The 15,084-nt window shown below is 34.1% G+C and overlaps 1 protein-coding gene across 1 annotated transcript; it reads left to right on the forward strand.

Annotated features, from left to right (window-relative positions):
- Nucleotides 1-7,979: 7,979 nt before the first annotated feature.
- Nucleotides 7,980-8,579, forward strand: LOC129884965 (flowering-promoting factor 1-like protein 3). Its single transcript, XM_055959222.1, has one exon. The coding sequence runs from the start codon at nt 8,025-8,027 to the stop codon at nt 8,343-8,345; it is 321 nt and encodes a 106-aa protein (XP_055815197.1). The 5' UTR covers nt 7,980-8,024; the 3' UTR covers nt 8,346-8,579.
- The last annotated feature ends 6,505 nt before the right edge of the window (nt 8,580-15,084 follow it).

A 15,084-nucleotide genomic window follows, 5' to 3' on the forward strand; every position in this document is an offset into this window, starting at 1 on the left:
GTTGATATGGAGTCTCTCTCCCTTGAGTCTATTCTGGTAGTGTGTGAGTTTTTAGATGGATTCCCTACAGACTTGCCTGGTATGTCTCCCAATAGGGACATAGATTTTTATATTGACTTAGAGTAGGGCACAAACCCAATTTTTATTCCTCCTTACCACATGGCTCCAGCAGAGTTGAGAGATCTTAAGGCTCAAATCCAAGAACTCTTTGATCTCCCAGTGCTTTTTTGTGGGGCGCCCTTATCTTGTTTATTTAAAAATGATGGTAGCATAAGAATGTGCATAGATTACTGACAGCTGAATAGGGTCACCATTCGAAATAAGTACCTGTCACCGTGCATTGATGACCTTTTTGATCAGTTGCAAAGTACATCAGTCTTTATAAAATTGAAATATGGTCTGGTTACCATCAGTTGAAGATTAGACCAGAGGATGTGCCCAAGACAACTTTTAGAACCATATATGGGCATTATGAATTTTTGGTGATGTTGTTTGGGCTGACCAATGCACCTGTAGCCTTCATGATTTTAATGAATGGGGTATTCAAGTCATTTCTAGATTCATTTGTGATAGTGTTTATAGATGATATTCTAGTATATCATTGTGATAGTGTTTATAGATGATATTCTGGTATATCATCATGATAGTATTTATAGATGATATTCAAGCCATTCCCAGATTCATTCGTGATACTATTTATGGATGATATTCGGTATATTTGAAGATTGAACAAGAACATGCAGATCATCTTCGCATTATTCTAGGTATGCTGGGGAAGCAGAAACTATATGCAAAATTCTCTAAGTAAAAATTCTGGTTGTCTTCAGTTGCCTTCTTGGGACATATTGTCTCAAAGGAAAGGGTACTAGTAGATCCACAAAAGATCAAAGCCCTTAAGAACTGGGGTCGTCCTAGTTCAATGATGGAAGTTAGAAGTTTTATGGGACTTGTCAATTATTATAGTTGGTTCGTGAGAAACTTTGTTTCTATCGCTACCTACTTAACAAGGCTTATTCAGAAAGAGATACCGTTCGAGAGGACCAATAAATGCAAAGAGAGATTTTAATAGCTGAAGACTCTTCTAACCACAACATTTATCTTGGCCCTACTAGTTAAAGGTAAAAATTGCATTGGTTATTGTGATGCTTCACATTTAGATTTAGGTGATGTGTTGATGCAGGATAGGAATGTTATAGCCTATGCTTCACGGTAGTTGAAGGTTCATAAGAGAAACTACCCGACTCATGACTTTGAGTTGGCAGCAGTAGTGTTTGATCTAAAAATTTAGAGGTATTATCTTTGTAGTGTCAAGTGTGAGGTGTTTACTGACCACTGAAGCTTGCAACAAATATTCACCCAGAAATATTTGAACTTGAGACCAAGAAGATGGATGGAGTTGCTCAAAGATTATGATTTCACCATCCAGTTTCATCAAGGCAAGGGTAATATAGTGGCAGATACTTTAAGCTAGAAACTGGTTAGCAAGGGTAGTCTAGCTTGTTTGAGAGCATGCAAGCGGCCCTTGGCTAGAGAGATTCAACCATTGGAGCCAAATTCATGATGCTAGGAATCTCAAAAAAGGGTAGGGTGATGGCTAGTGTTGATCTAAGGCCCACCTTATTGAATAGATTAAGGCCAAACAATTTAAGGATATGAACTTGAATGAGATTAGAGAAAAAGTGTTGATGGGCAAGGCCCAAGATGCAGTCCTTGATGCAAGTGGGATGCTCAATTTTAGGTAAAGGATTTGTGTTCCCCAGGTAGATGACAAAATCCAAAAAGTGTTGTTTGAATTCCATGGTTTTCGATACTCTATTTATCCCGGAGTACCAAGATGTATCACAACTTGAAAGCATCTGTATTGGTGGCCGGGTATAAAGAAAGACATAATCAGGTATGTAACTAAGTGCCAGAATTGTCAGCACGTAAAATATGAACACCAAAGACCTGCAGGTTTGCTTCAAAGGATGCGAATTCTGGAGTGGAAGTGGGTAAGGATAGCCATGGACTTCGGGGTGGGACTCCCCAAGACCTTGGGGAAGTATGATTGTATTTCAAAAGTGGTTGACAAATTGATGAAATCAGCCCATTTCATCTCGGTTAGAGTGGACCACAATACACAACAATTGGCAAATTTATGTGAAGGAGATAGTAAGGTTGCAGGGGATGCCCCTTTCTATCATTTTAGACTGTGAGATGTAGTTTACCTCTAAATTTTTGGGAAAGTTGCATCAAGCATTGGGCACTCAACTCACGTTCAGCACAACCTTTCATCCATAAACAGATGGACAATTAGAGAGGACCATCCAAGTGCTGAAAGATATATTGACAGCATGCGTGATCGACTTTGGGGGACATTGGGATAAGTTCTTTCCCTTTTGTGAGTTCTCCTATAATAATATTTACTATTCTAGCATTGATATGGCACTATGCGAAACCCTTTATGGGAGGGGATGTAGGTCTCCCATAGAGTGGTTTGAAGTTGGAGAAGTAGAGCCTTTGAGGGTGGACTTAGTAAAGGATACTCAATAAAAGGTAAGGAGCATCCAAGCTAAACATCTAGTAGCTTAGAGTCATCAAAAAAAATATGTTGACCGTAAGGTAAGGTACATGACCTTCCAAGATGGTGAACAAGTGCTTCTAAAAGTGTCACCTATAAAAGGGGTAATGAGATTTGATAAGAAGGGCAAGAAGTTTAGCCCTCGCTATAATAGCCCTTTTGATATTCTTGATTGTGTAGAGCCAGTGGCTTACAAATTAACTTTACCACCTACCATGTATGGGATACATCCAGTGTTTCATGTGTCCATGAAGAGGTACCATGGAGATGGAGATTACATTATTAAATAAGACTCAGTTTTGTTAGACAAGGATCTTTAATACAAAAAAGAGCCAATGGCAATCTTAAATCGTGATCTCCGAAAGCTGAGGACCAACGAAATTAAGTTTGTGAAAGTTCAATGGAAGCATCTTCCGGTAGAGGAAGCTACTTGGGAAACTGAAAAGGACATGCAAGACAAGTACCCCCAACTGTTCATCGAATCAGGTACTACTCGATCTTTGTCTTAGCCTATTTGTCCTAGTTGGTCACTCGGAGATGAGTGATGGATAAATTTTTTTCTATTTTTTAACATGCTTTTGTCATTACGGGTAAGCCAATAGAGAAGGAATTCGGGTTGGAACGCTTCGAGTAGTGACTTGGAAAATTTTGAGCCTAGGCCAGACTTGGATAATTATTTAATCAGGTGAGGTCTAGGGTGATACTAAAATGGATGGGGGATGGAACCCTTAGTTTGATGGGTTTATTTTATAGCCAAGACAATACGAAGTCTATACGGCTTTATAGAATCGCATTCGGGTGAGTACATCTCCTAAAATTGAACTTAGCTTGAAAGTTATATTTTAAGGCATCTTGGGGTGGGGGTATGTTGTGATATGGGAGACTTGGAGATGCTTTACGAGCTCTATGTCTCCACATATGCCGCTAGAATGAGAATAATCCCACTAGTATGGGGCCTCCAGAGTGGGATATTCCCGCTGTGGCGAGACAGATGTGACTTAAGATAGGAAAAAGTCCTATAATGGTTTATAGTCATCCCACTTCATTCTTAAGAGACCAGAAGCGTCCTAGGGAGAATTCCTATTGATTTCCACCATAATTTATGCCAAAGGTAAGTAATTACTCCCTTAACTTGTAGTTTGATTCCTAGAACCCATAGACTATGGTTGATGATCATTGGAGAAGGGTTTTGGACAGAAATTAATGGTGGGAAATAGCCCTAGAATGGAGGTTAGGATCAAAAATTTGGACGAGGAGGGGAATTATGTTATAAGTCATGTAATTTAGGCCCTTGTATTTATTTTTTATATGTTATTATTGTTTGTAGACCAAGAACAAGTTGAACGAACCCGAAAAAGAAAAGCTCCCGAACTTTAGAGTGGTCAAGCTTGATTTCGAGGTAGGTAATGGTTTGTCTTCCCGTATGTGATTAATGCACTTGTTAAATTACTCCGCTGTAAGAATATGTGTGTATGAATAGGGAAGAATGAAATGATCTATGTGAAATGACTACATACTAGTCATGAGATCTATGTGAAATGACTACATACTAGTCATGACTTGTGATGAACCCATTCTTGGTAGATATGATAGTTGATTATTCATTGTGAATGTGGTTGACTTGTATGCTTGGATCGGGTGTCACATTTCGACATGCATTTGAATCAGGTGTCACGTTCCGACATACATTTGGATCGGGTGTCACATTCCGACACAAACTTTGGACCAGATTTCATGTTCCAACACATAAATAAATGCTTGTAGGTCCCATGATAGGACCCTTATGTGAAGTTGCATGATAATTGGGACTAATGAATGTGATCATGTTGAGTACTGGTTATGAGACAATAATGGTTAAGTCTATTGTGTATATATGTGTTTACTGTGCTGTATTTACTTGTTCATTTCTCACTTACTGACTATCTGCGTGATTCTACCAGTACACTATTATTTTGTATATTGATACTACACTTGTTCTGTCTTTGGTGAGTATAGGGCATATTCAGACGGCTTCTCCGACACCTAGAATAGAGGACCACTAGCAGCCAGAGTTCAAGGGTGAGCCATCCCTTTCAAGCTACCGTGGACTCTCCCTATTTTGGTCCTTCTTTTGGGACTTAGACTTTTAACCACTTTATTTTATGACTTGTTGGGTTGCATCCCCTTCCTAGACTTGATGATTTGCTAGAATTTTAGTACATTCGACTTTCAGTTCCTAGGAGTTAAATTCCGCATATTTGGGATTAATAATTAGATATTTCTGAGTTTTTGAGAACTCAGTCATTTCTTAACTATTAAACCTGCTTCTGCATCTTTGAATGTCTTATATCATTTCCTGTATTGTTAATTTGGGCTGTAATAATAATTCTCCCACAAAAGGATTGGTGTGGTGTCAATCACGGTAGGTCAGGATCGTGACAATATTTGATATGTATATTGTAAGTGTGTGTGTGTGTGTATATATATATATATATTGGATGATTATTTTTTTGTATATCCTGATTCAAATTTCAAATTGATAAATGATAACACTACATGACTACAAATTTCAAGTTTCAATTTTTAACTTTTAAATTTTAAATTTACGTACAACAATTGCAATTATTTCAAAATTAAATTGATAATACTACACTACATTATTAGCACTCAACTTTCAATTTCCTAATTTCAAATTTCACGTTTCAAAATTCAAATTTCAATTTCTTAATTTTAAATTTCACGTTTCAAAATTCAAATTTCAATTTCCTAATTTCAAATTGATAATTGAAAACACTACACTACAATATTTTAAGTATTCTAATTCATTTGATTTCATGGAAGATGAAAGTTGAAAATTAAAAATAAAATAATAGGCCAAAATTAATTAGAAATTATAGATGGGTAAAGAAAAGATTATCTGAAAAATGAAATTTGAAATTTGAACTTTCAAAATTTAAATTCACAATGGTTACGATTACTTTAAAAATAAATTGATAACAATATTGAATACACTATATTGAATAAAATGAAACTTTCAAATTAATAAGTTGAGGAATAATTTAACATATTAAAAAAAATATCTGACCTACGAAACCCACCGCACAGGCCCAAACTGATAAACTCGGAATTAAAACGTTGACGGATTGTGAACTGAGCCAGACAACCAACCCTTTCTATAGAATTTGGCCAGAATTGGCGTTGTTAGGCTCAACCCGGATTGGCTCAGTTAACACCTTTGTTCAAAAGTTGTGGAAGCTAGCCAACTAGGGGTCTCATCAACTTTGAAGAATCCAGAAACTACTCTGCCAACTAAATGAAGTCTAATCTCTGACAAAAGTGCAATTGGTTAATTGGGAGCCATTTAAATGTGCTGATAAGAGCCTTATCAACACGTGCACCATGCGAGAAAAAGCGAGGGCAACTTGGCTAATCTCCCTTGTTCTTTTCACGGAGATCAGGCATACTAATTTGACATAAAGGCTTTGTAAATAGATAAATTAAAGTGACGGAATTAGAAATTTTAATAATACAATTAAAATATACAAAAGAAAATGTTAAATTACACCCTATTTTAACGTGCAAAATAGAAAATCTCTTAAGCAACTTACTCTATAATTCAACAATTTAATTATATATATGAATATTGGTTTTGATTTCAATCCATACAGAGGCGGAGACAGAAATTTAAGTTAATGAATTTTGATAAGTGAATTTGTAACACATATACATGATTTTGATTTAACCTAAAATGTTTTGTCAAACTCATAATTTTCTCTCTAGCTTCGCTTCTGAAATTGTATCATATAATTTTTCGATTCCAAAAAAATCTTTTGAATCATGTAACTATGCCACTTGGGGTGTGGGTTGACAAAGGGATCGATGAACTCATATAGTGGATCATGAAAAATGTGTGAGCGTAAAATGAGTAGTAACAATTAAGTTATTTGATATTCTTGTCAGCAAAGGCCATTCCTCAAATGAATGGGCATATGTGACTTCTCCTTTGTACACTGAAATGGTGATACGGGAATGGGAGGGGAAAGTGAAAAAGACAGGAGAGAAGGAAGATTGGCTTACTTCTCTCTCTTTCTCATTAAATCCTATTCCTATCCAATTCAATATCCACAAAAGTATGGGACATGAGAGATCTCCATTTCTCTCACTTTTAATTATTTCCTTCATTTTTAACTATTCCAATTCCTTTTTTTCACTTGCTTCACGTTGTCTTACATTTTTAGAAAGTTATTCATATATTTGGAAACATTCTTTAATTGCTTTAATGTACCCTTTAATTTTGTCATGTCATGATAGTAACTAAGCATTAATTATTTTGGTTCCTTCAATTTTCGTTACCTAATGAAAGAAAACAATAACTAGATCAATTGCAAGCCTCTCGGTTAAAACTATCGCCAACCTTTCTTATAAACCTAAAGTGATTATAATTGAAACCATAATGAAGCTATTAATGCTAAATAATATTCTCTCCGTTGTCTTAATTTATTTGTCTTACTTTGATGTATTCTAAATATTTTTAGTTTAAAATGATAAAATTTAAAAGTCTTTTTTATTTTTTTAAATTTTGTGTAAAGATAAAACCAAAAAAACAAATTGGAAGAAATACTATGCCATTGAATTTTCCACTGAAAAATGTTTGGTGGCTATTTACACTGATATTTAGATTGAATCGCTGGACAAATAGTAGTGTTTTCACACGAAAAAATGGGAAGCTTCCCATTATTTCAACGAGAATCTATTTTTCACCATGTGTTTTCTCAGAGAGCTGATTTGATGGGAAATGAGTGAGAATATCATGTGTCCTAATAAAAGTTTCTCATTGATCTGCAGTGGGTAAAAACCTTTGTTTCGAATAGTGAGAGAAAGTAGTGGAAAACAATGTTATACCTATTTGTCAATACTGAAAATTTTAATTGTTATTATACATTTAAGGCTTAAAAGAAACATCCTCAACATGAGACGATGAGACAAATTAAGCTTCCCCGAAATGATTGTTGTTTTATTTTCTTCCTTTTTGTGAAGTGCTTCATGCAAGCAATGGATATAAGAATAGAAGATTGTTCTTTACACTAAACAAATTAAAGAATTATGCCTGGAACCCATTAACCAAAAGAATTAGGTTCATTTAATGAGTATAAGATCGTTAATTAGTGATTATTTAGGAGAAGATTCTAATTTCAGTAGGGCAAATTAGGGCATCTCGATCCATTTAAATATTCTCCTTCTCTTTTTCTTTAATCTTAACGTACGATAAGTTAGTATAATTCTAAATCCTATAAGCAGCCCACATTCCTAAATCCTACCTATTATCATTTTTTTTTTTTTAAAAATACTTTATGCCACCTTATGTATTTTTTATTACACAGAAACCCCTATAAAAACCCACTCACACTTCTCCTCAAGTCCATCTTCAACTTCACACACTCAACTAACTAGTACTACTATTTTCATTTTCATCTTTTTTTCAAACATGTCCGGTGTTTGGGTATTCAAGAATGGAGTAGTCCGGCTAGTTGAGAACCCCGGTGACTTCAACGGTGCGACCGGTCGCCGTAAAGTGCTTGTGCACCTTTCTAGTGATGAAGTAATTACATCATATGCATCCCTTGAGAGGAAGTTGTACTCTCTTGGATGGGAGAGGTACTATGATGATCCAGACCTTCTTCAGTACCACAAAAGATCAACTGTTCACCTTATTTCTCTCCCAAAGGATTTCAACAGATTCAAGTCCATGCACATGTATGATATTGTTGTTAAGAATCGCAATGAGTTTGAAGTTAGGGACATGTAGTAATAATTAATTAATTTGAGATTTCCTCAAATTAATGTTGTTTGATTGAATTAGATCGTTTCTTGTTTTAACTTAAGCTTTGCTTTGTGTATTTTAGGTCAAAGGAGTGTTTTTAGATTCTTTAGTGTGAGGAAGCTAATTTGTTAAAGTGGGGTTCTTTGTTGTAATTTTAATATAATGTTACATCGTGTGTAAGAGTGAAGTTTTATGACAATGAAAACTTGGTTTGGTTTGCAATTTGTAGGTATGTATTTCTTTCTCTTAGAACGATTTTACTTGAATTTAATATCCATTAACTTCAATTTCATATGTTATATAAAGTTGATCGTCATACTATCCAAAGATATATTATTCATTTAATTTTTATAAGTTAAGACATGGTGTTGCAACCAAATTGTTGTTGCGATTTCTTTACGAATAAGATTTCATTTCATGATCTTTGAGTTAGCTAATGAGTGGGAAATGAAGGAACTTTATACGGATAGGAAGGTGGAAAGAAATATATTGGGTTCACTCGCTCGGCTTTGACTTTAGTCAATTATAATTTGATTGATATATTTTTGGTTTAAATTTCATTTCCTTTTTTGGCCTTATTTTGAATAAAGACAACAGTATTTCCTCATTTATTTCCTCGCACTTTTGGCTACGAATTTAGAGGCATTGCCTTAGATTCTATATATTGTAAACACTGAAGTTCGAATCTTTCTTCTGCTCTTCTGCATTGTAAAAACCAAAGTAAGATATCAAATGTGATTTTCTCCGTTCTTTGAATTAGTCGGAATTCTTTAATTAATTTGGAATGTCAATATTATAGAATCATGATGTTTTATTCTAAAATGAATTAATCTAAAATCTTAAGCAACACTAAGAATATTAAATTTCTTTAAGGACCAATGTGAAGTAGGCTATGGGCTCAGAAGTAATTTAACACTACTTTTCAATTACAAATTCTGCTTTATTAAATCAGGTTAAAGATGCATGAAAATAATAGTTCTTATGAGGCAAATTTTAGGTTAAGATTATACTAGATGAGATTTTGTTAAAATAGTTGATATAACATTTTCTGATGTTCGATAAAAGATTTCTCCTGATACTTTCATCGTGCAATGGTAATTATTAATTAATATGTTGATCAAATATTTGATAATTTAAGACTGTAACGATTTGCAAAAGTTTGAGAAATTATTATATATACTTAATGAGGAATCATCCACTACACATTATTATAGCTGTCATTTTATTACTCAAATTTCTAAAAGGATAGAGTTTGAACTAGTCCCAAATTTATGTACAAGATAACTCGAATAATCTGTACATAGAGTTATTTTGAATTATCTCTAACAGATGCCTTGTAGAGTATTAAAATTGCCTGCAAGGCTTTTTCCAGTTTATCTTTTCTGTATAAGATGCAGCATGGCATCTACAATATATATAGTACTACTTTTTCCATAAATATCTATCCATAATAAGATATCTCAAATTCGAGTACTCTCCAGATAGGAGCATCGTAATAGCTTAATTAGTGGACGTATTCCTACAAATATATATATCAATTAACCGTACGTGCTAGTAATCAATTTTGAATAACAAATGCCAAAAAAATGACAATAACAATAATCCATATGCTTAACTGGCTTGTCGTTTTGTATCATCAAGAGAGCAGAATCATATAGCTATTTAAGCTGAGGCAGGCAGAATTCTTTGAAAGACAGCACTTTGTAAGCCTACCTTTTTTTCTTTTGTAAGAGATGCTTCAATAGGGATACCAAAACTAGTGCCACTTTTATTTAGAATATACTATAGTAATTCATATATTCTACTAAAGAGGCTTAATTTAAATAGCATGAGATATCAAAAAATCTAAGATGTATTCATATGAAACTATATATTAATTTATTATGTTATAGCTTGAATTCTACGAAAGCAAAATCAAAATTCACACTCCTTTTCCTGTGTTTGACTAGTAAGGTCTAATCGAGCCTTCATCTGATTTTGTCATTCCAATTAGTTCAGTCATTTTCGACAGTAGTGAATAATTTGTACGTACCTCGTACAAGATAAAAGGAAAAAATTGAATAAAATCTTGGTGTAAAAGGCTGCATCATTCGCAGATGCAAATATATCACTCTTTAACTTTCCCAAAAACTCAAACTTAAATTCACCTCATCTTTTAATGTCGGTAGAGACTTTAGGCACTCTTTGTTAATTATGTACATATATATTGCCCTTATAAAAGCTGTTTTTACTATAGTGTGGCTCATGATTTCTCTTAATGGCTTTATGGTTCTTCAGGAGGAAAGATTGAGCTTGAAGAAATAGTAAATGATTTTATCATTACACAAGCGTATAACTAATCTTCGTCAATTCATACCCATTACAATTTCATTCAATTAACAATTAAGAAGTATCAGAAATAAAAGAAAAAACTTTTTTCCTAATCAAGTCAATAAAGCCATGAAATTCTCTATTTTTAATTTTTTTTAAAAAAATGAACTTATCTTAACTAATGCATAAATTTACTTTATTTTAGTCTTTTTAAATCCGGATCTTATATTAGGGGTCTAGGAGTGGTATCACTTCCAACCCAATTGATTCTTCATTTTCCTTGAAATTGACTCTTGTATGTACATTGTTATTCTATATTCAATCTAACTCTTTTCTTGTAGTTGCTGCATATATAAATATATATATATATATATATATATATATATATTAAAAGTATGAAGATTTTTAGAAATGTTAATTGAAATTTTTGCTCTTCATTATAAGACTCTATAGATATACAAAATTGTCATTTACTATTTTCTCAAATAATTTTTATTTAATTATTATCATAATATTTTGGATTTTGAAATTTATTAAAGATATAACTATTAATTCTTTATTTATTTGTAATAGGTAAGAACTAATATTTAGTATTTTAAAATTGACTAAAATTTTATTTCTTAAATATTTCATTATTTGAATTATATAAAAAGTCCTAACATTTAAGACTTTAAAGTCAATATTCTTACTTTATACAAATCTTACTTAAATTAAGGAAAATAAAATTAATAAAAAAAGAGGTTCACACTTCTTTAAATAATTTTTAAAACTTTTATATAAAATATTATATTTATTTTAACATCAATTTCTATTTTTTAATAATTTTATTCTTCATATATATAATTTTATTAATTAATACGACATACACATTCAAAACGCACACTATTTGTATTCTTACACATTATATTACGTGCCCTACCAATTTCACCCATTTTTTTTTTTGGAAGAAAACAAACTTTTCAAAAGAAAAAAGTAACAAGAATGAATGCTATGAAATCCAAAAAGAAAAATAAAGTGAAATTCTAAATGATGATTAGATAGCTGATATTCTTGTTTAAGACATTTATAGAACTTTCTTGGGTTCCATCTGTCTAAAATAATTGATTTTGTCTTTTTCTTCTTATATTACCAAGGGAATGAATTGATTCTGTGAGTGAGTGGTATTCTATTTCTATGCGCCTACCATTATTTCATGAGATTAAAAGTCTTTCCTTACCTAACAGTGTCATTGCCCTTCCTTATTAAAAAATAAACTAATAATGTAAAAAAGATGATTTTACAAAGTTCGAGAAGTTTGGCAAGCCACGACTTCTGATGCCTTCGTGCATGGAATAAATGGATCACTTTCTATATTTTTTGAAATTTAATTTATTAATTAAAAGGACAAATAAGAGAGGATTAGAACATTAGGGCAAAGTGCACAGATACCCTATTTCACTGTCACGATTGTCCGCTTTTTAAATTCGTTTGGACGTGTATCCACTTTGAGATATAGCTTTAGATATAAGGTGTCTGAAGTTAATTAGTCTTATTAAAGTCTGACTTCAAACATCATATTTGAAGTTAAAGTTAACATATGTATGGCTAAAGTTCAGCATTTGTAACTCTCTCTTTAGTTTTCTCTTCCTACCATAGACTCGTTTAACCTCTAATGGTAATTTTTACCTTTCAATGCCGATGGCCACCACAGAAAAAATCCCACCGGATGGTGGGACTCTTCATAACTTTCCCACAATCACTATAATCTCTATAGCCACTATAGATAAATTTCAGCTAAAGAGAAACATTTGTCACATGTAGTGGTGAATTATCATATATTTATTTTTGTTATCTACGAGCAATATAACGATGAATTAACAATGAAGTTCACAATTAATTCTATTTTTTGTACCGAGCCGACCTACAATCCTCAAAACCCTCTTATGGGCTCACATTATCAAATTCCCCAGCTCCTATCCCTGTTCCCAAAGTTAATGAGATCAGCTTGAGGACGGCAATGCACAATGGTAGGCATGCTGTCAGCTTCAAAAGTTTATCTTGTTGTATTCAACATGGGATCAATAAGGTTATTCTGAAAGTAGATTCCTTCATAGTTATGATCAATTTTGTCACACCTCAAGTCTTGACCTGGATGAGACCAACATTAAATGTTTTAACTTGTCCGAGCGAACCAGCTAACATAACTTTATCATGAGACATGCAGAATAAGATGGAACAATTCAGCATCGTAAGAAATTCACTCTTAATATTTATTAAGTCAAAAATCATAATCTCCAATGAATAGAAGGATTTGTCATTATTTACATCATTGAAAATCTGGACTCTTATAACCTATAAAGCGTAACAAATTTGGTATCAGATCACAGCGTTCAAGAGTCCTTAGGTGTCTATGAAGGTGTATCTACTAGAGTCTTGCTTATGGGTGTGTCGTGTACTATATTTATAATCAGGAGGCTATAGGACATTAGGAATTGTTCCACTTCTTCATATTTTAAGTTCATGCAAAAAAGTTAACTACAAAAGTTCCTTTCTAATCCGTGCGTAGAAAAACCTAGATTCCAAATGAACAAATTCAAACTTGAAAAGGATCTTGATACGCGTTTGCAGATAATGCATGCAAAATGTACCTCCAGTCAGAGGAACGCTGCCAAGACTAAGATCCTACAATCTGAGATGCCCCTACCTTCTAGAGTGAGAACTAAGGGTCGACCTACCCGATCTGCGAAGGAAACCCAGGTGCCTACTACTCAGCCTGTACCGACTTTAGAGGCCAATTTCTGAGGAGCGATTTCTATGCTCACTCAATTGGTAGCTTTCAGAAATGGTAGTCATAGTTCACCAGCCCCTATCTCTAGTTCTCAAGAGTCATCTGATGCCTCGAGGATTAGAGACTTCTTGAGAATGGACCCACCCATTTTCATAGGTTCTAAGGCTGAAAAGGATCCCCAAAACTTTATCGATGAGAAGTGGAAAATACTGAAAGAAATGCATGCTATTGAGATTGAAGGGGTTGAGTTGGTTTCCTATTAGCTTAAAGATGTAACAAAGGTATGGTATAACCAGTGGGAAGAGGGTAGAGGTGAGGATGTAGAGCCTGCTATTTGGGATGAGTTCGAGAAAGCATTCCTTGATCACTTCTTCCCAGAGAATTGAGGGATGAGAAAGTAGAAGAGTTCGTGAACTTGAAACAAGAGGGTTTGATAGTGAAAGAGTATGGTCTAAAGTTCATCTAGCTGTCCAGATATGCTCCGGAGATTATCCCAAATATAAGATCAAAGTTGAGGAAGTTTGTCTCCGGCCTGGGCAAGCACGTGAAGAAAGAGTGTAACACATTATTACTAATTTCTAATATTAATATTTCTAGGTTGATGATGTATGTCCAGAAGGTTGAGGATGATATGAAGAAAGATAGAGAAGAGCATTTGAGCAAGAAGGCCAAATCAGCTGGCATGAGAATGAGCAAAGGCAAGGTAAGGACAACAGGTCCTTCTTCCATAAGAGGTCTTCTAACTATGCTCAGTCGATAGCAAGTGCACCTGCCCCCAACCACAAGTATGATCAAAATACATAGAACCACCAAAACTTCAGAGCTTAGGGTTCTCAATCCTAAGCTAGTGTGGCTTCAGGTTCGAAGGGGAAGTCATCTTGTAGTAAATGTGGAAAAATCTACTTGGGAGAATGTTGGGATGGAAGTAATGGTTGCTATAAATATGGTAAGATAGGCTATTTTCAGTGGTAGTGTCTTATGTAGGGAGATTGAGCCCAATCATCTACTGGAACACCCCCAACTCGAGGTAATAAAAGAGGTACCACTATAGGTAGGGGCGGAGGTTCAAACTTCCCATATGCTATGTCTAATCTCTAGGATCAGGAGAATTCACCAGATGTTATCACTAGTATGCTTCGAGTGTTCTCTTTCGATTGTTATGCTTTGCTTGACCCGGGTGATATATTGTCTTTTGTGACTTCTTATATGGCTAATAAGTTTTATAGAATCCCTTATTGTCTTATTGAGCCTTTCAGTGTATCTAACCCTATTGGTGAATCTATCTTAGATAAGAGGGTCTGTAGGGATTGTATTATGTCAATCTATCACAAAGATACCATGGCTGACTTAGTTGAGTTGGACATGGTTGATTTTGATGTGATTCTTGGCATGGACTGGCTTTATGTGTTTTATGCCTCTGTTGATTGTAGGACTCGGATTGTTAAGTTCCAATTCCCAAATGAACATGTCTTAGAATGGAAGGGTAGCCTTGTTGTGCCTAAGGGTAAATTTATTTCCTACCTTAGGGCTAGAAAATTAATCTCGAAAGGATGTATTTATCACATTGTGCGAGTCAGAAATGATAGTGTGGAGTCTCCATCACTTGAGTCTATCCCGATTGTTAATGAGTTTCTTAAAGTCTTTCCT

The sequence above is a fragment of the Solanum dulcamara genome, chromosome 4, assembly GCF_947179165.1.
Source record: "Solanum dulcamara chromosome 4, daSolDulc1.2, whole genome shotgun sequence".
In the NCBI taxonomy this organism is placed as follows: Eukaryota; Viridiplantae; Streptophyta; class Magnoliopsida; order Solanales; family Solanaceae; genus Solanum; species Solanum dulcamara.

Coding starts and splice junctions, on each gene's coding strand:
- LOC129884965 (XM_055959222.1), top strand. CDS start 8,025: ATGTCCGGTGTTTGGGTATTCAAGAATGGAGTAGTCCGGCTAGTTGAG.